Source organism: Octodon degus, unplaced genomic scaffold (assembly GCF_000260255.1).
Source record: "Octodon degus isolate 3935 unplaced genomic scaffold, OctDeg1.0 scaffold00006, whole genome shotgun sequence".
Lineage (NCBI taxonomy): Eukaryota > Metazoa > Chordata > Mammalia > Rodentia > Octodontidae > Octodon > Octodon degus.
In genome coordinates, this window is record NW_004524582.1 from 11,953,950 (window position 1) to 11,972,667 (window position 18,718).

At 52.5% G+C, this 18,718-nt stretch overlaps 1 protein-coding gene and 1 non-coding gene across 3 annotated transcripts in view; one reads left to right on the forward strand and one right to left on the reverse strand.

Annotated features, from left to right (window-relative positions):
• Nucleotides 1–9,731, reverse strand: part of Slc34a2 (solute carrier family 34 member 2) — a 21,322-nt gene extending 11,591 nt beyond the window's left edge. Inside the window, exons 1-5 of one of the 2 annotated variants that reach the window (XM_004624649.2) lie at nt 9,673–9,731; nt 3,183–3,297; nt 2,961–3,095; nt 1,955–2,083; nt 573–716 (exon numbers count right to left, since the gene is read on the reverse strand). In XM_004624649.2, the coding sequence (XP_004624706.1) occupies nt 573–716; nt 1,955–2,083; nt 2,961–3,095; nt 3,183–3,294 (520 nt within the window). In that variant the 5' untranslated portion in view covers nt 3,295–3,297; nt 9,673–9,731. Of the gene's footprint in view, nt 1–572; nt 717–1,954; nt 2,084–2,960; nt 3,096–3,182; nt 3,298–5,702; nt 5,863–9,672 lie in introns of those variants that run through there. The other variant, XM_023699223.1, reaches the window with a different exon arrangement.
• A 6,773-nt stretch (nt 9,732–16,504) lies between these two features.
• Nucleotides 16,505–16,606, forward strand: LOC111812496. Its single transcript, XR_002817992.1, has one exon. It is a non-coding gene; the product is annotated as a small nucleolar RNA U13 (small nucleolar RNA).
• The last annotated feature ends 2,112 nt before the right edge of the window (nt 16,607–18,718 follow it).

Genomic DNA, 18,718 nt, shown 5'->3' on the forward strand with positions numbered 1-18,718 from the left:
TTGAATATTATAGGTGTGTAAACTCAGCAAAATATTCTAAAAGAGTCCACTAGCCCATAGTAGCATTGGGTCTTCTGTTTAACTGGCAATGTCAGAAATTATTGACCTGAGTCTAAATTAGAACAAGCTGGCACAAGTTCCGAATGAAAACTCCCCAAACCCAGCCGTCTGGTACCCGAGTGACGTCAGTAGGCATATTTGTGGCTGGCACTCAGACTGGCCCTGTCTGAGGGAACGGACTAAACTGATGGCACTGTTTCGTGGTACTGGCTACAGTGGCAGCCGCACGTGGCTATTCAGCCTTAGAGATACAGCTAGCACAACCAGAATTAAATTTTATATTTTCAACCTAATGAGGTTAAAATGAAATTGAATAGCCACCCATGGCTGATGCCTTTGTTCTAGGCAGCCGTAGGAGGCTCGGAGCAGAGTCCCAGGGATGGGATTCTCAGGCTCAGCCGCCCAAACAGAATCGGGGGACCACTGGATCACAGGCAGCACATCGGACACCGTGGCTGCACAGGAGGGCCACTGGGAGCGAGAACACGGCAGAGGCAGGGCCCCAGACTCACATGAGGAGGCCACCATGCTCACGACAATGGACGAGGAGGTGCTAGAGCTCTGTACCATGACGGTCACCAGCACGCCGATCACCAGCCCCGCCACGGGGTTGGACATGATGGAGTTGTTGCTGAAAAACTGCCCGGCCATCTTTCCTGAAAGAAAGGACAGCATCCACGTGATGGGGCAGCTCAGTGCCACTGAGCATGGTGTCACCAGCTGGCCAAGACCAGGTGCCTACCCTCCAGCTCAGCAGGGGCCTCAGGAAGCAGCCTCTTCCTGCACTTTCCAGAGGGGCAGGGGCCCTGGTGGCTGCCCCCTGCTGCTGAGTGCCCTGACCTGGCTTCCACACCTGGCAGCAGCCCTGCGATCCTCTCATCCCTTCCCCCACAGCCGCCTCCTCACCTCTCCCTTCACAAGCAAGCGCTGCGCTGGCCTTCCCCAGTGAGGAGCATGACCTCTGCTCCACCCAGGGCCTGGCGGGCCTCCTGATGCCCTCACCCTCACCTCGGAGATGTGCCTCAATGCAGTCTCCTCTAGCAGTGACCTGCTCACTCTCCACCCAGCCCTAGCTGTCGGCAGTGGGTGCGACTTGGCCAGAATAATCAGCTAGCAAGCAAGGAGCAGGAAAGCAGCAGTGGCGGCAGAGTCATGCACCCCCGAAGGGCCCTCTGCACTCTGCAGAGTCCCCCAGATCACAGGGTAGATCCAGGGCTGAATCTGCCTGCTCATTCCAGGCGGACCATTTAGGTTGTGCAGGCCCTGAGCCTCCCTCCTTGCTCTTTTCTCCAGGTGGGAGGGGGGGGGTTTGACTCAGGATCCCTAAAGGCAGGCAGGGTGCACCTGTCACTGCTGTCACCCATCCAGCCTATTTGGTGGCCTCACTCCTGGGCCCTGCCACATTTGTTCACCACAATCAAGCCTTGGCAGGTGTATCCTGAGATTTGGGGTGCAGATACCCCAACATGGACCCCAGCCATCCCCAGAGGCTGGGCTTTGCACTTTCCCACTTGCTTTGGCTTAAGAGGACATTCTCAATCTATAGTCTTGGGAACAGAGAGGTAAAGGAACAAGAAGCCCTCAGATAAGACTGGAGGTTGGATAGCTTCCTGCCTGGGGTGTCTGAACAAAGGCCGAAGCCCTAACTGGGAACTGCTCCAGCCCGCCAAGCCAGCTCCCAGCATAAGCCAGCCAGCCAAGTCATCTTGGCCACTTTAGACCTCAGTTTTCTACTCTGTACAATGAGAGTGTGGGCAGTACAAGGTGATGGGAGACTTTAGTCCTGGGTCACTGAGGGGTGCTGCCCCAGAGAGTTGTGAGTTGCTGCTACTGTCCAAACCCAATCTGACCATGACTCTTGTGTGCTGGCCCCAGAGTCTATCTGTCCCCTTACCTCCAACCAGCTGGAAGGCACTGCTGAGGATATCCAGGGAGCACACGAACAAGTAGAGGAATCCCAAGAGCAAGACAAACTTCCCAATTCCTTGCAAGATACACAGAATCTTCCCTTTGGCATCTCTCTCTGTGGGGAGGTGGGGAAAGACATGGAGTTGTTAATGTCTACAACTGACATTTTTAAGCATTTCCACAGCGGGCCACAGGACTCCCCACCTCCCTTCCGGGCCAGGCTTTAATGGGCTCTTAGGTCCCGCAAGCCCAGAGATGGAAAGCGTCCATCTCTGCCATTTCCCAAGGAGCTGCCTCTGTGGGCTGTTCCCTGGAACCCATGCAAGAGATGTACATGTGGGAGGCAGGATTCAATATATTCTGGGGTGCTGGCCAAGCTCAGCTGAACCTCAGTGCAGCCTGCTAAGTGCAGAGCGCCCCCAGGACAGCATAAGTATTTCCTAGAAGGGCTGCTTGGTAGCAACCACAGCCTTGATTTGCAGGGCTTGGGCCCTACATCCAGCAATGCTGTGGCCTTCACTGAACTTTTTTTCCACTCAATTTTAAAGCATTCCTCACCTCCTCCCAGCTCCCTTCTCCTCCTCCTCCCTGCATCTACCCACTTCATCCACTAACTGACCTTGCACCCCACCGTTTGGAAGGCAATGTAGCTAACACCTGCTACACCCCAGCTGTTACAGCTGTGTGTCCTGTCTTCTGGAGCCCAGATCTCATGTGCCCATGGTCTCATCCACAACACCCACAATGACACTCAGAGCCCACAGCAGGCAGTGAATTACAAGGACCAAGACAGTGGTGATCACACCCAGCACCCCACACAGATGAATGTAAGATCCTACAATCTCCAAGATGCTGACACTAACCCTCCTAATGAGGTGGCCTCCCTAGCCAGGGGGCTTAAGTGTGCAATGAAAGGGGAGAGTAACCCAAAGAAGGTGACAGTGAACACCAAGCAGGTCCCCTGCTGAGGCCAGGTGACGTGGCATTTTTACCTGACCACTTGATGCCAGTGTCCTGGAGCTCCGGCAGATTCCAGGGGTCTTCCACCTGGGTGGGCTCTTCTAATAGTTCCACGGTGGAGTAGGAGGGCAGTAGCTCAATCTTGGCCACTGGAGTCCCGCTGGCATCTGCTCAAAGAAGCAGCAAAGGCCATAAGAGTCTGGCCAAGTCTCCTCGCAGGCTTGCAAGGCCCACAACCCACGAGTAGCACTTACTTTGGTCCACATCCTTGCCCTTGGCATCTGCGCCAGGCTGCTGCCCCGCGCCCTCTTTGATGTATTTCTCAGGGTCAGGTTGGGCATTTTCCACCTCAGGCCAAGGGGCCATGGTCTGTGGGAGGGAAGACAGATTAGAGAGATAGCCACCAGGAGGTGCTGCTAGTTGTCACCCAAGAGGAGCCTCCCTCAGGAGGTCAGAAGGGAGGGGAGGAGAGGGGAAGGAAGGATGTCATGCTCAGACCTTCGAGTGGAGGCTGGAGGGCCCTGTCCCTGCCCTCATCCAACAACCCCACCCAGGCTGCCCCAGAAGTCACACCAAAGTCTTGCTTCTTGCACTGGTCAGAAGTGGGATGCACATACTTCCTATGCATTGCGGTGTAGTATATAGGGTGCTCACGACCCCCAGTAGGATCTACACACAGCTGTGACAGGGACTCACATGTGACCTAAGGGATGGATGTCTGGCACACTCTGATGTGCTTACTCTCGTTCGTTCTCTCTCTCTCTCTCTCTCTCTCTCTCTCTCTCTCTCTCTCTCTCTCTCTCTCTCTCTCTCTCTCTCTCTCTCTCTCATCCACCACTTGGATCTTCTGAGAAAGCGGCGCCTCAGACCTGGCCTCAGGCCCTGCCACGCCACTCATTAGCAGAGCCTCTAGGCAGAAAGCATGAGTTTCCCATCTACGAAATGAGATAATTCTTCACAGTAATGACAGATTAATGTGCAGCTAAAGGTCTACAAAGTGCCTGGCGTGGAGCAGGCTTCTGATGGGCAGTGGTTATCACCACTTATCAGAACTGTGCTGTGTTTAGCCTTTGCCCAGGGTGGCCCAGAGCTCGCTTTGACCATCCACAGTGGTCCTCGGGGACATGGCTCTTGACACAACTGGCTGTCCACCCCTTGCATACCTGGCCTGCTCTGACACACATCAGATAGCACAATCCACAAAACAGAATTCACAGAGCAGTACAAACACCTACCTGAAAGTCTTACCAAAAACTGAGAGTTCAAACTTGCTACAGAAATATGCAGTAATAAGCAACAATGATCAAGGTGGCAAAACCCTTAAGGTTTTAAGGGGCTGCTCTGGAGACGGCCTTGTAAGAAGAGCACTCACTGGCTGCTCAGGTGAAAGCTCTGGGGAACAGTGAGTTTCGGGCCCAGTAACTTCACTTGTAGGAATGAGGAACCTAGGAATATTTGCTCTCAGAAAATGTCCACCTTGTTCTGATCACTTCCTCCAAGAGTTCCCCAGAAACTGGGTTGGTCTGATGCTTTTCCTTTTTCTGCAATCAATCAATTCCCCTTCCTACCAGAATGCAGGCACTAACAAAGCCACTGCATCTCAGGACCCAAAGTTCTGCCTGGCAAACTGATGGTGCCAATAAACAGTACTGAAGAACGTAGTGGAGACCAAAGAGGACATATGCTGCTCTGCCACGCGCATGTGCAGATCACATGCATGAGAAAACCAGACTCAGAGGGGTGAAGCACTCAGTCCATGGGCCCAGCCGGGGTGTGATTTTTCTCACTCAGTCTCTGCTCACCTCTCCACAACTCAAAGAGCTGCCAGGCGCCCTGCTGGGGTCACAATCCCACCATTCTGGGGGGCTTGCAAGAGCAACCCCTCTGCAAAGCTAACAGGCAGTACTGAGAGAAGAGTGGGAAGGAGGGGTGGGGGCAGAGCCAGAGGCAGCTCTTCCTGTCAGGAAGACAGCATCCTTAGTGTCACATCAGCGTGGCTCTCCCTCCTCCGACGCAGATTTTACTCATAGGATTAGGGAAAGGAAATGTTAACTTGACAGGTAGATAGATGAGGTGATATTGACATCGAGAAGCTTATTTCCAACCTTGATAACACTGAGATTCTGGGGTCCCCTTCCCTCTACTTCAGGTTGACAACCAAAGAGCGTATGATCCCTCCCAAACCCTGCCAACAGGGCCAAGCACAGCTGTTCCAGAGCTTCAGGACCTGGACTTCTATCCAGATCCCAGGTCTTTGGTTCCAATCCCAGCTTTGCCTCGGGCTTAAGGATAGTAGGGCACAGCCGTTCATGCTGCAGCCCCATTGCGTGGGAGCCTGACACAGGGGAGTCCAGAGCTTGAGGCCATCCTGGGTGGCAGAGACCCTGTCTCACCCCTGTTAGAAGTCTAGAAAGCAGGGCTCAGACACACAAAGCTAACACTTACATTTAGGCTATCCACACACCTGCAAGGGTCTCTCTGTTCTTGGAGGCAGTTTGATGGAAAGTTTAAGTTATTAGGACTGCCTACCATTTTTTCCTCTTAGAAGCTTAAGCTCTAGGGCCACCTATCTCTTAGGCATGTCCACTGCCTTCTAACTTTCAAGGGCAGAAACTATCTTCTATACTTTCTTTCCATGCCATGTAGCAGGTATTTTATATTTTTAATGGGGTTAATAGACAGGGTTCCCAGAAGGAGTCCACTTGGCCCATGGTGATCAGAGCCAAAAATCCAGCCATGTCTTCTCAGTAGGCTGGTAGTCCCTACTCACTCACACGGAGCATGCTGGATGAATTGAGTGGGAACCCCCACCAATAGTAAAGTCGAAGCAGCCTGTTCTTTAAGTGACGTTCTGTGAATGCTTAGTCTAACAACTGAGCAGAAATGGCCACGAACACAGAAGCAGGTACACCTGGGGTCCAATAGTATCACAAGCCACAGGCACCCAGGAAAGACCAGAAAGCACTGGCTTGGAATGTGACCTGCTGGCACCTCAGCACTTGTATGCTGCCTGTGCTGGCTTCTATCAGCTCCTGGACCCCAGACCCCTTCACCCCCTTTACTCCTTCACCCTGAAGTCTCTGCCACTGAAAAGCCAACGCACATTTCTATTGAATGTCCTGTCCTGACTTCTCAGAAGTTTTTCTTTTCCCTGTTCTGAATCCAAGTATTCATTATGAAACACTTCCTGGATGAAGTAAGGATTTCCCACACCGGGTGTTTTGGGTTCAGGTACCTTCCTCTCCCTCACGGCCAAAGTGCCAGACCCAGACAGATTAGCAGGGAAGCCCTAGGCCACCCCCCAAGCTCGCTGCTGCCCTCCTGAGCAGACATCCAGCACCTCTGCCCCTTGACCCTGTCCACCCCCATAGCACCAGGTGCACCTAGATAGTGGGTGGTGTAGGGCACCTGGCAGCCACCTGGCTACTCTGCTCCTGAGCTTGGGCATATGTGTCCTACTCACCAGCCCTTCTCCAGACACTAGCAAAAAATACACCCAGAAATCTTCAGGTCCCTGGAGCTGCCACTTCCAGAGACAGTGGTGTGTGGCATGCAGTGAGAAGACAGAACCCCCGCGTGGACAGGGCTGACTCTGCAGAGACCAGCCTCTGAGTCTCAGTTTCATCATCTCAAAAAATGCGACCCTGCCATCTCCCAGGAATTGTAATCATGCAGGGCTTGGGAAACGCATTGCACTGGGAACATGAAAGAGTCGGAGCCCTTCCAGTACAGCCTTGCCCTACCCTGGACTCATCCTCCCCAGCACTCAGAGCAGTGCGGACCCTTGGTAAATATTTGTTCCTTAAAAAGAACCCAAAGCATGTGAAAGGTGCTAACATTTGTCTTGTGATAAAGGAGTGTCCTGACTGGTTTAAATCTTCCGGCTGGTCCCCGAGTCAGAGTTTTCTCACAGAAATGACCACAAGGGTGGAGGTGAGAGGAGATAGAACTCTCTGCCCCCACCTCCATGAAGCACAGGACACAAGGAGTCTGGGCTGGGCTCTTTTGGGAAAGCTGGGAGGGCAGAGCCACAGGGATGACCCTACCCTGATAACCAGGAACGCTAGCCATGTACAGTAGTGACAGGCTATGGTTCTGCCAAGGCCTGCACTCAGCAGGTGCCGGCTTTGGAGGCACCTGCATGAGCCCAGGAAGTGGGAAGGATGCACCCCAAATCCGAGGTCACTTCCCTGGCACAGCAGACTCTGCTCCCTGACAGCGGGCCTGGGGGACCCCTGGAGCCCTGAGTCCCAGCCCAGCCTAGGCTCAGCTGTGCCCTCCCTCACTTCCCCCACTACCCCCACACACTAGCGCCTTGTTCCCTGCCAGCAGCACAGCAGGAAGCTGACACCCTCTGGAGAAGGCTGGGGACTCAAATGGGCCCCCAGGTGGGACTCACCTATCTGCCCCACCCAGGCCCCACCAGTCTCTGCAGCTGAGCTGGCTGTGACTCTTGGCTCCACTTCCTGCAGCCACTCAGGGCCCCAGTAAGGAGCCTCATTGTCCAACCTCTGAGCTTCACATTGTTCAGGCTTCTCCAACTGGGACCTGTGCTGCGCCTCCTCTGAGCTCAGAGCAGAAGCGCCCCCAGGGCTCCCTGAGGGGAAGGCAGGGCATTGAGCCTGCAAGGAATGGGTCAGACTTTTGTTCTCTGGCCTAAGGCCCAGGCAGGAAAGCCTTGGGGTATCCCCAGCTGGTGGGACAGTGTCTGCCCCTTGGTCAATCAGTATGGACAGAGCACTCTAAGTCCTGTGCACAAACCAACAGGCATTGTCAGTATTGATATCTCACTACTAACCTGGTCACCAATGCCAAGAGAGGAAACTGAGGCACAGACATTAACAACCTAAAACCACACATTTACTACAATTTCAAAGATGATTCATAGTCATGCAGCCCAGTGCTCTCAGTACACCTAAGAAATTCTTTGTACTATGCAAGAATGACCCTGAAGATGGGAGGGCAAAAATTCCCAGCACATGGGTACTTTTCAGCTTCTTTTAGCCATCATGAGGAAAAATGACCCCTCCAAGGACATGGTGGTAAGATGGGGAGATCGAGACAGAGGCAGGGAGCAGGTGACCAGCTTTTGGTTTACATGGGCCCAATTGGAACAGGACCCCTGTCCTGTCACTTTGAGCTGGAGTCCCATCATTCCACCATGAATTCATCCTGCACCTTCAGCTTGTGTTCATATTGAAAAATAAACCATGTATGTGACTGACCTGGAAGGCTCTTGCATTGTATCAGGGGAGGTGAAAGGGGGCACATTTGTAAATGTAGGACACACAGCTTTGCAATCTTTTCTGCATTAAATTCACTGGAACTTTCTTGGAACAGCTGCCTGCTCCTTGCTGCTACTGGGTCCGGTCTAGGGGAATCCAGGTCCTGGGGATCATGTCCCCTCATAGTGGAGAGAGGAATGGGGGCGGTGCAGACCATGGGGGGACAATGGCTGCAGTGCACTGAGATCCAATTTACTCCAAATCTGTCCATCTCTCCCATGTCATAGCAATAACCCAGACATCTATCCTCCCAGCACTGGGGGCCTGGGCTTGCTTCAGGAGGGTGGCTGCTCGATTTGGGGAGGTATGAGAGAAGAATTTGTTCAGCGCTTCTCCAAAGCATGTCCAGCTTGCCACCCATTTACAAGATCACAGAAACTAGAGAAAAGATCTTTATCTGCTGACACAGACAAAGGATTCAGTCAGTCTTTAACAACTCGAAACAATAGCCACTGTGGAGGAACACTTTTCTACGAATTCCCAACACAGAACAAGTTAAAAAAAAAAAAAAAAGGCAGAACAGGAGCAAAAGACAAGAAAATACAGGAGGAGACTGACAAACAAGGCCCTGCAGTCAGAGCAGGGCACAAAAACCTCCTCATGAACCTGGTCAGAGAGAAGGGCAACTCACAAGCTGCCTCCCAGAAACCAGCAGGCTTGGGAAAGCACCCAGCTCACCAAGGAAAAGGGAGAAACATCTGACTCCTCCCGCCAGGGCAGCTCCCTGTGGCCACTGGGAGCTAAATTCACTGTCTGAACATCCCCCTTTCTGGCCTACATGTTCTTAGCTCCCCACCCAACCATCCTACTTGAATTTCAAAGCCTCCTCGCCTGGTACCTTCTGCCTGTAATAGACAGCCGAGGGCTCTGTCCGACCAGAGACCGCTTAAAGACAGGTCTTCAGCTGAGGGCCACCTGAGCTGAGGGGAAGAGTGAGCTCGCCTGGCGTTGGTCTTGGTCGCCTTAGATAAGTAACTGCAAACAAGCCTGGTAGCACGTGGGAGTCACGCCGCCAGCCACTGCGCACGCACCATCAGTCCCCCAGAGCACCAGGAGCCTGGGGCTGTCTGGGCGACAAGTGACAGACATGGTCCTGTCACACAGCCCTTCAGGGACCCGGCCAAAAAGCAGGGCTGGCCAATTCCTAGGTGTTCGAGTCCTATCGCCTGTCCTTCCTCCCCAAAACCACAGTTCTTGAATGCATCTTTTTTTGAGTCCCCAGGTCTGGCCAATTAATCGCACATCAGGATTAAAAGTGTAGCAAGACTTGTCCCAAAAACAGCCGGGACATAAAGGAAAAAAATCTGAAACTGTCAGGAAGGTTTATTATTATTTTCTTTTCTGCAACCCGAGGCCAGCCAAATTCCTTCGGGTCAGCCCCGAGGGGGATGGAAAAGAATTCTTGAAAAGTAAGTCGGGGTGCTTGGAAGAGTGAGCCGGAGGCCGGCGGCATACTCACCTTCTCAGGGAAGGGACACCAGGCGGCACCAGGTAGCGAGGCTGCTGCCTGGCTATATATAGTGAAGGTGTTGCGCAAAGCGGCCGCCGGCTGTCGCCGTCTTCACGCCCCTCGCACATTCCGGGCCCGCCCGCCCCCGCCAGGGCACTGCCCACCTGCGGGCGTGGGGCGCGCATGCTGACCCGGCCCGCCCGCTGCCCCGGGAGGCGGCGGCCTGCGCACAGACCTCAGACGGCGGCCGGCGGCAGCGCAGACGATGGGCACAGCGCAGCGCCTCGCGATCCGGGCGCCGGCCGCAGCTCCAGGTCCCCGCGAGCCAGAGAGCCAGACGCGGGCGAGTGAGCGGCAGGCAGGGACGCGTTCAGCTCCTGTCCCCACCTCAGAGGCTGGAGAGGGCAGTGACGCCGCCGCCGAGACAGATAAAAGGCAACTGGAAATTCAGGGACAGACTGACAACAAAGCCCGGATTGTTGGATTGTGTCTAGTCTAGGTCTGCGCTCTGGAAGGGCCTGAGGTACTCCTGGCAGCCAGGCCTGGCTCTTTCCCAGCCTCTCTTGCCCTGTGTCTCTCTCCATCCTTCTCCTTTGAGGCTCTGATGAGGCGACCTGACCTCCCTGGACACCGTGCTGGTGCTTGGACCAACTGCTGCCAGTGAGAAGCCGTGAGCTGCTGAAGAGACAGACTGTCCCTAGCCCTCCCTGGGGAAACCTCTCCCTGGTCTACAAGCCCTCTGCCTCATCCTGGTCTTATTCTGAAAACCAGGCCCTTACCCCTGCCTTGCTGTCTTGATTTTATAGCGAGGCACAGCGTTAAGGCTTAGCCAGTGTGCTAGCTCCCTGCTGCTGGTAACTAATAGTAAGATCCCTCATTGGAAAATGACCCTTTCATTTCAAAACCAACAGGTCTCAGGAGCCCAGAATGCTGGCTGTTAAGCTCAGAGACTTGGGGCCAGACTGACTGACTTCAAAGCTGTGAGTCAGTGAGCAACTTGCACCTTTCCAATAAGTGACTTCTAAAGCAGAATCTGCCTGCCCATGACAAGAAACGCGCCCACATGGAATGAGAAGGTGGCTGTCTCTCTGTCAAAGTGGCAGTCAAAAAGCTGGGTAGGTTGGTGGCAATGTAACTTCAGCACTCGGGAGGTTGAGGCAGGAGGATGGCCGAATGTTTGAGCCCAGCTTGGCCTCCATTGTGCATTCAAGGCCATCCTGAACTACATACTAAGACCACCCTGTCTCAAAATATAGTTTCCCAGTTCATTTCAACATTTTTTTTGTACCTATTGCTATGCTATAAAGTAGAATTTGATAGAGCAAATATCATTAATGTAATAGAGGCTCAGTTCAGAGTCTTGTCCAAAGGTACTTGAGAATCCCATAGTCATGTGTCACTGATACAGGCTCAGAAAGAACCCTTCAATTCGTAAACAGCTCATGCCCCAGAGCTTGAGTTACAGAATTGCTCCAGAGGACCACCCGAAACAAATGGCCCAACATGAAGCAAGCAAAGCCTGACTCCCTACCTGTGAGACCCAGTGACCTTCTTTAGGACTGCCCTGCCAGCAGCACAGGCCCCACTCCAGGCCACACAGCCCAGTGCTGGACAGGAGTCCAGGGCAGTAAGGAAAAGTAGCCTCATCTGCCAATCTGACATCTGCTTCCTTTCCTCACGTGGACCCCAGGGCCTTTGCCCAGGCCGCCTTCCTGCTTTATCCCACACTCAGCCCTCCTGTCTTGCCAGCACTCGCTTCAGTGCGCCTCCACACTATCGCACTGTCTTTATCTCTTATTGATTACTCAGTACGTGACCTCTTTTTTCCACAGACCTCCAAAGACATGGCCTTCTTAAGTGGAGCGATTAGGATTTGGGGTTCAAAGTACTCCCAATACTTATCTCAGTCTGAACTTGAACAGTGTTAACCAGAGGAAATTAAAGTTAGACTACCCGCCTTCGGGTCGCATTTAAAATCCGTGATGACAACAAATCAACCCAAGCAGCCAATGAGCACAAGTTGAAGGGCTTCGGTCTCAGGCTGAATGCCTGACTCTCCTATCCTCCTGGGAATCTGGACCCACCCAGCCTGCACAGAAAAAAACAGTCTCAAAGGCACCTGAAAATGGGGAGAACTCAACATGGCTGTGATTATGAAAAATAAAAAGGGGGTGGGGGTGGGGGTGCTGTATGTGTGCATGCGTGTGTGTGTGTGTGTGTGTGTGTGTGTGTGTTGTGTGTGTGAGACCTAAGACAGTGCTAGCCTGTGACTAATGGTAAAGAAAGGTCTTCCCGTGCCATAGCTCCTAGATGCCTCCCTACCCTCCCATCAAGGGTTCCGTATTTAGATGTTGATGGAGACAACACTTGTGGGAACTGGAAACCTCCATGAATATGCCACTTCAAACTGCACAACTTATTCCCATTTAAGACACCATACAACGCTGCTCCAGTCTGAATACTGGTCCATTCCCTCTGAATTAACTTTGAATTTAATCCCCATGTAAGATATCAGCCTTGAGATGGGGTGGGACCGTGCGAGGTGATCAAGGCTCTGCCCTCTCCAAAGAATTAATCCATCATCCAATTAATGGATTAAAGGTTAATAGGCTACCTCAAGAGATCTGCAATAAAAGCCAGTTTGGCTTGGTCTCCTTCGCACTTCCTGTCTCTCCTGAGGATGCGTGTGAGCCCCCATATTACCTGAACCCTACCAATATGAAGACCACCAGATGGTCAAAACCACCACCTTGACCTTGGACCTGAGCTTTGCACCAAAGCAGGTCTCTTTACGACTGCCCTAGTCTGTGGTTGTCATAGTAGCAATAGTACGCAGATAACAGGATTGGCTGGACAATGTAGGTTTCTGCTTCAGAAATACACAAAATCTTTTTATCAGGCTAACCATGAGCCATAGGAGTACCACCAATAAGATAGCTATAGGTTATAGCAACTGAGAGAGACTGACTGACCGATGCTGGGGCCGGCCCTAGCCAGCCCCTGGTGTGGCAAGACAGGACATCTGGGAAGATGTGGCCAGATTTGAACTTTTCCAAAGAAATCAAACATCCAGGAAATATAGTAAATTTTTAGAAATTTTATGAAAAATTTACTATATTAAAAAAATGGGCAGGCCCCAGGTCTAAGAGCAGGTAGGGATGGATGGCCCTGGACCCTTGAATATAGATAGACTAACTCACTGGTCTGAGGCCCTTCAAAAGTAGAAGTGGCAGATTCCACAGGGCAGGAGGTAAGCCCACTGCTCCCGGGAGAGAGTGACCCTGCTTCCTTCTGAGGGAAGGCACCCATGAGCCAGGACCTCCCATCTGTCCCAGGTCAACATTGTCCTGAGTCACCAGGCCCAGGAACCCCAGGAGCTCATGTGATGTAATGTGAAAAGCCCAGGCCTTGCCCTGCCCCTTCCCAACTGAGCAACAAGAATCTGCCTTCTTCTGAAGCCAGCAAAAGAAGGGGGGGGGGGGTCAGGTGGCAAAGACTTTGTGCTTGACACCCACTGTGCAGGCCAGGCCTGAGTTAGTGGCGCTTCATTCCAACCCCACCCCTGAAAGCAGGAGCGACATGCTCTTCCTGGCTGCAGGGCTATGAGAAAAGGGCAGAGTAGACCGTGTCACAGAGGGCTGACACCAGAACAAGACCTTCAGGAAAAGAAAAAAAAAAAAAAGACGTCCAAAAGCTTCGTTGGAGCCTATTTGGAGCCCTAGGGCACTGATGGTAAATCCCAGCACTGACTAGACAAGCCACAGACAGGAGGTCTGGCTTTGATTTGACCAGAATTCCAGAAATGTCAAATGCCTGGCACAGTGGCACCTGCTTGCAGTCCCAGCACTTGGGAGGCTGGAGCAGAAGGATCACTGATAGTGAGTGACCAGCCTGTGCTACAAAGTGAGCTCAAGGCCAGCCTGAACTGCACAGTGAGGCCCTGTCTCAAAAAGACAAAAGCAAGCAATGTTAAATGACGCATTACAATGTGAGAAAGTCTCAAAGAATCAGGTTTCTATGCAGAAATGGAAAAGGGACAGAAAAGACCGGCAGCATCACTGGCTGTTTCTGGCCTGCTTTTAAATAAAGATGCAAAAAGCATCCTTCATAATGACCTCACGTGATGGGGAGTGGGAGGCTTTCCTTTTATAAGCACTCCAAAATGAATTCAGGGTCAAAGGGCACAGCATTCAGTACTCAGGAGGCTGAGGCAGGAGGATCACTATGAGCTTGAGGCCAACCTGAGCTACATAGATTAAGCCCAGCCCGAACCACACAGTGAGACCCAGTCTCAAACAAAGATAATAAAAGCACAACTAATTCAAAACAAGAGAAGGGCCAGGTGTGGTGGAGCATGCCTGTAATCCCAGCACTCAGGAGGCTGAGGCAGGAGGATCACTATGAGCTTGAGGCCAGCCTGAGCTACATAGGTTAATCCCAGCCTGAAGTACACAGTGAGACCCAGTCTCAAACAAACAAAGATAACAAAAGCACAACTGATTCAAATCAAGAGAAGGGCCAGGTGTGGTCGAGCATGCCTATAATTCCAGCATTGGGGAGGCTGAGGCAGGAGGATCCCAACAAGTTCCAGGCCAGGATAGTGATGAAGGAGGGGAGAGAGGAAGAGGGAGAGAGGGCAGAGGGCAGGGAAAAAAAGGCAAGGACTACTTAAGTCTTTGAAGTATAGGAAACTGCTGTTTCTCGATAGACATTTTGCAGATGAGAGAAGAACCAAACAGTGGAGAGGGAGTTACCAAGAAATGCCATGTCCTGGCCCAACTCCAAGTAATAAAACTACTTAACTGTTGAATAGAGCCAAGTTCGTGAGGTTCAACCTGATAGAGAACGTCATCTACCCTTGCTGTGTTAAGCCAACTCTGGCCCTTGCTTTCTATTAACCAACTAAAGGAAAAAGGCAAAAGCCCATGGTGCCCATCAGGTAAAAGCCAACTACACACACAACACTTTCCTTGCGTAGTATATTTACCAAGCCTATGCCTTCCTTATGGAATCTGTGAGAAATCAATGCTGCTCCTGGACTTTTTTTCGCCCTGGAGTCTTTAGACTTAGGGTAGTTTCACTTCATTTCTTTTTCTTTTCCATTTCTTAACAGCCAGACATCTGTTCAGCCACCTCTAAGTTTAGCATTGAATAGTGGAATCCGATTATATTATATGAAATTAATCAAGAAAGCTTAGAAATAGCTCTGGGAATTCATTGACCGAACGCACTATTCATGTACACACCAAAGCAGCGACGGAGAACCTTTTAGAGCTTTCAGTGCACGTATCCCACTGTGGCACCCGTGCCACAGGCTCACCCCTGCTACCCTAGAGTTAGGCACAGAGGACAAGCACATGGAACCAGTGGCAGTGCCAAGGGAAAGCGCCCTACATGGCACACAGGGAACCCCCAGCAATGGTTATCAGGACCCCCAAGCAAACAGGAATGCTTGAGCTAGTTACCAGGGCCTCTTTTCTGCACAGAACCCATCCTACCAGGGCTTATGCCCAAGTGTCCGAGGAGGGCTGATGTCCAGTCACCTCTCGCTTCCATGTTGCTCCACCCAGCAACAGTCCCTCCCTGATGCCACCCAGCCTGGCAGGAGGCTGTGGTTCTTACCTGCTTCTTCCTGGATGCTCCCTCGTCCATTCTTCAAGGATTTCCTCACCGGATTCCCTCCCTGAACACTCGGCTCACAGTCCCTTCTGCTGGCCCCTTAGCTTTCAGATTTCCTGACAATGACGCCCTGTAAGAAATACACTTTGTGAGCTGGGCTTGGTGACACATGCCTGTAATCCCAGCACTCCCTGTAATCCCAGCACTTGGGAGGCTGAAGCAAGGGATCATTTCCAGTTCAAGACCAGCCTGGGCTGCAAAGTGAGCTTAAGGTCAGGCTGAACTGCATATAGAGACCTTGTCTCCAAAAAATAATAAAACACACTTTGGGCCCTGGCCCTGCTCAGGCTCTGACCTTTTAAGTGCAACTGAAAACATTTCGTATAATGACCACTGACCATCCTCCCTATGTAAACTAGCGCTGATACCGTCAGCCTCGTTCATTTCTCTTGCTTCTGCTCACAATACGGCTCAGGACGAGCCCTGGGCCCTGAGATCCATTTCCTAGCTGAGCGGGTCAGGACTCTCCTGTGGAGCCCTCTGCCTCTGTCTTTAATGCCTTCCGGGCTTCCCACACCCAGCTCTAGCCTGGGCTGAGCTCTGCTGCACCGACCTCAGCTATGCGTCACACCTGAACTCTACTCCCTGCTCGTTCCAGCTTCCCCCAGCTCAGCTGAGGAATCGTCCAGTAGCCCACACCGGAAGCTTTGAGCCTCACTGTGACACCCTGCCCTCCTTGACTCAACCCGCACGTGAAAAAGCCCAGACGCTGGCTCTGCCTGAAGCCATCTTGGAGAGAGCGCCTCCTGTCCACCTCTTAGAGTACAAGCCTGGCCCCATCCCCCCTTACCTGGACCATTTCCAGGGCCAGAAGCTGCCACTGTCCCTTCTCTATTGTCCATCATATAGAGCCAAGGGCCCGGCAGAGGCATATATCACACAACGGCTTTCTGCCTCCGCTCACATCTCCCACCGCACTTACAGCACAACTGATGACAGATTTCTCTGCTAGCCCATCAGCCTCCCTGCCATCAGCCAGCATGTCCCTGCCCCAGAGCTGGCCTGGCAGGTTCCCACTCCTGGATGGACAGAGATTGGCACTCAGTGCGTGAGGCTGGACTTGGGGCTCTGCTCCAGCAGAGCCCCGTGAGGGAAGGTGACCCCAGGCACCTGGGAGGTGCTGGGCCCCACGCCTTTCCTATCCTTCACACTCACTGTTCTGATCCTTTGGTTCATGAGCATGATGATTAGGTGTTCATGCCTTACGCATGAGATGTGCCTCCCTCAAGCCTTGTTACAGTGTGGGCACATTACCCGTCTGACGTGAAAAAAAAAAAAAAAAAAAAAGGGGCTGGAGAGGTGGCTCAGTGGAATAAGTGCTTCCTTGGCAAGCACAAGGACCTGAGTTTAATCCCCAGTTCCACAAGAAAAACAAACAAAAATAAATAAATAAATAAAAATTTAAAAAAAGACTCACTGTTCTGTAGCTGTAACTTTTCTGTACTTTGCACATGATCAGCCCCCACCAGGCTCTTCTTCGCTGAGTCCCCTTCCTTCCCAATGCCTCGTACCCACTGGCAAACCTCTGCTAACCTGATACACGGCCCTCAGAACCTTCAGGTCGTGCTGCTCTGAGCTCTTGAGCGAACAGAGGATGATCAAGATAGAGATGACAGAGACTTGCAGGGCTTGAGGCGAAGGAGCGAGCCGCCACCCCTTCCCGCTCACAGCTAATCTCATCAGATGTCACCAGATGGATCCCCCAGGCTCTGGGTGGTGCTGAGGGAAGGAGCTGGCCTACGAGCTCAGAGTTGTGAGCCGCAAAAGACCCCTGCATCTGCGCATCCCTTCCTCCAGTGCACTGGGTCCCAAGTTCAGTTTCCTGTTAACTCTGCAATGTGGGGCCCAGCCAAGGAAACTGGGGCCCTGATCCCAATCCAGCATCACCTTTCACATTGAGATCAGCATCCTCCCACTGGGGTAGGTGGGAAGGGTCTCCAGGCTGGCCTGACTCAGTGACCCTTCTGTCTCAGCCTCCTGCTGGCATTATAGCTATGCCCACATGCCCAGAAGCAGATGGCAGAGCCCCTCCAGGGGCATGCCTAGGTGGGAGTCTAGAGGCAGCTGTCATCTGGGGCAGTGAGATGCTCCACTCCCCACCCTACCACTCACCTCCAAGGCACAATTGGGGTGAATTCTCTTAAGGAGGCAAAGATGGCTTTTGCTAATATTTCTGTACTTGAAGGCAATGTGACCTTTTTAACTCCAGACACAATGGGGCTTTCTGTCCTCAAGTTGTCCCACAGGAGATTGGGCCAATAATTTAACCACAAGCAGGGTGTAGTGGTGCATACCTGCAATTCCAGCACTCTGGGAAGCTGAGGCAGGAAGATTTCAAATTTGAGCCAAATCCAGGTAAATTAAAGACACTGTCTCAATTTTTTTTTTTAAATGTTACTTTAAAAGACTGAGATTGTATGGAGCTCAGTGTGAAGGCCCTGGCTGTGTAACCCAGGCAGGCTTCAAACTCAGCATTCTCCTGCCTCGGCCTCCTGAGTGCTGGGATTACCAGCATGTACCACCCAAACCTGCTAACCTGCAACTTTCAAATGTTTCTTGTTCATCTGAGACCTCTAGCCAGAAGTTAGCCCACAAAGCTCCTAGATAGTTCTGTGTCTTTCCCAGAGTTATTAAACAGGGCGGGGAAGAATCTGCTTCAGTCCCAGCCTTTCGGAGGCTGAGGCAGGAACCTAAGAATTTGAAGACAGTCTGAACTATGCAGCAAATTCAAAGCCAGCTTGACTACCTAGTGAGATTCATCCCCAAAAAGGGCTGGTCAGATAGCCCAATGGACTAAAGCACCTGCTTTGGCAGAACACGGGGGCCAGGGTTCAATCCCTGGCATGCCATGCCGGCACCGCACTGGCAATGAGACAGGGCATGGTGGTGCATGCCTGTAATCCCAGAGCTCCAGAGGCTGAAAACAGGATCACTACGAGTCCAGTCTACGTAGTGAGACCCTGTAGACCCTGTCCTAAAATACAAGAAACCACGGTACCCCTGGGAACCTCATTGTTAGGCCGCAGGAAACCTAGGTTTGTGCCCTCCCCTAAACTGGAGGCCACCGCGCGGCCATGCACCCTCCATGGCCCGGGGGCCATTCGTCTCTGAACGCTGCCATAGCCCAGTTAGGCACTTGAGTCCAAACGGGCCTCGACCCTGATGAGCCAAGCTTTCCTACACGAAGCTGTAGAGCAGGCCCCCTAACCTGAGATCACCAGCAGCCATCGCCAGAGCCCTGGGGATGGGGACCTGCTCTCCTCCCCCCACATGACCTGCGGGTGAGATGTGCCCATGGGTGTCATTCGCCATTCCCACCACACTGGGCCAGCCGGCCCCACCTCGACCCTGGGCCCCACCTCGACCCTGGGCCCCA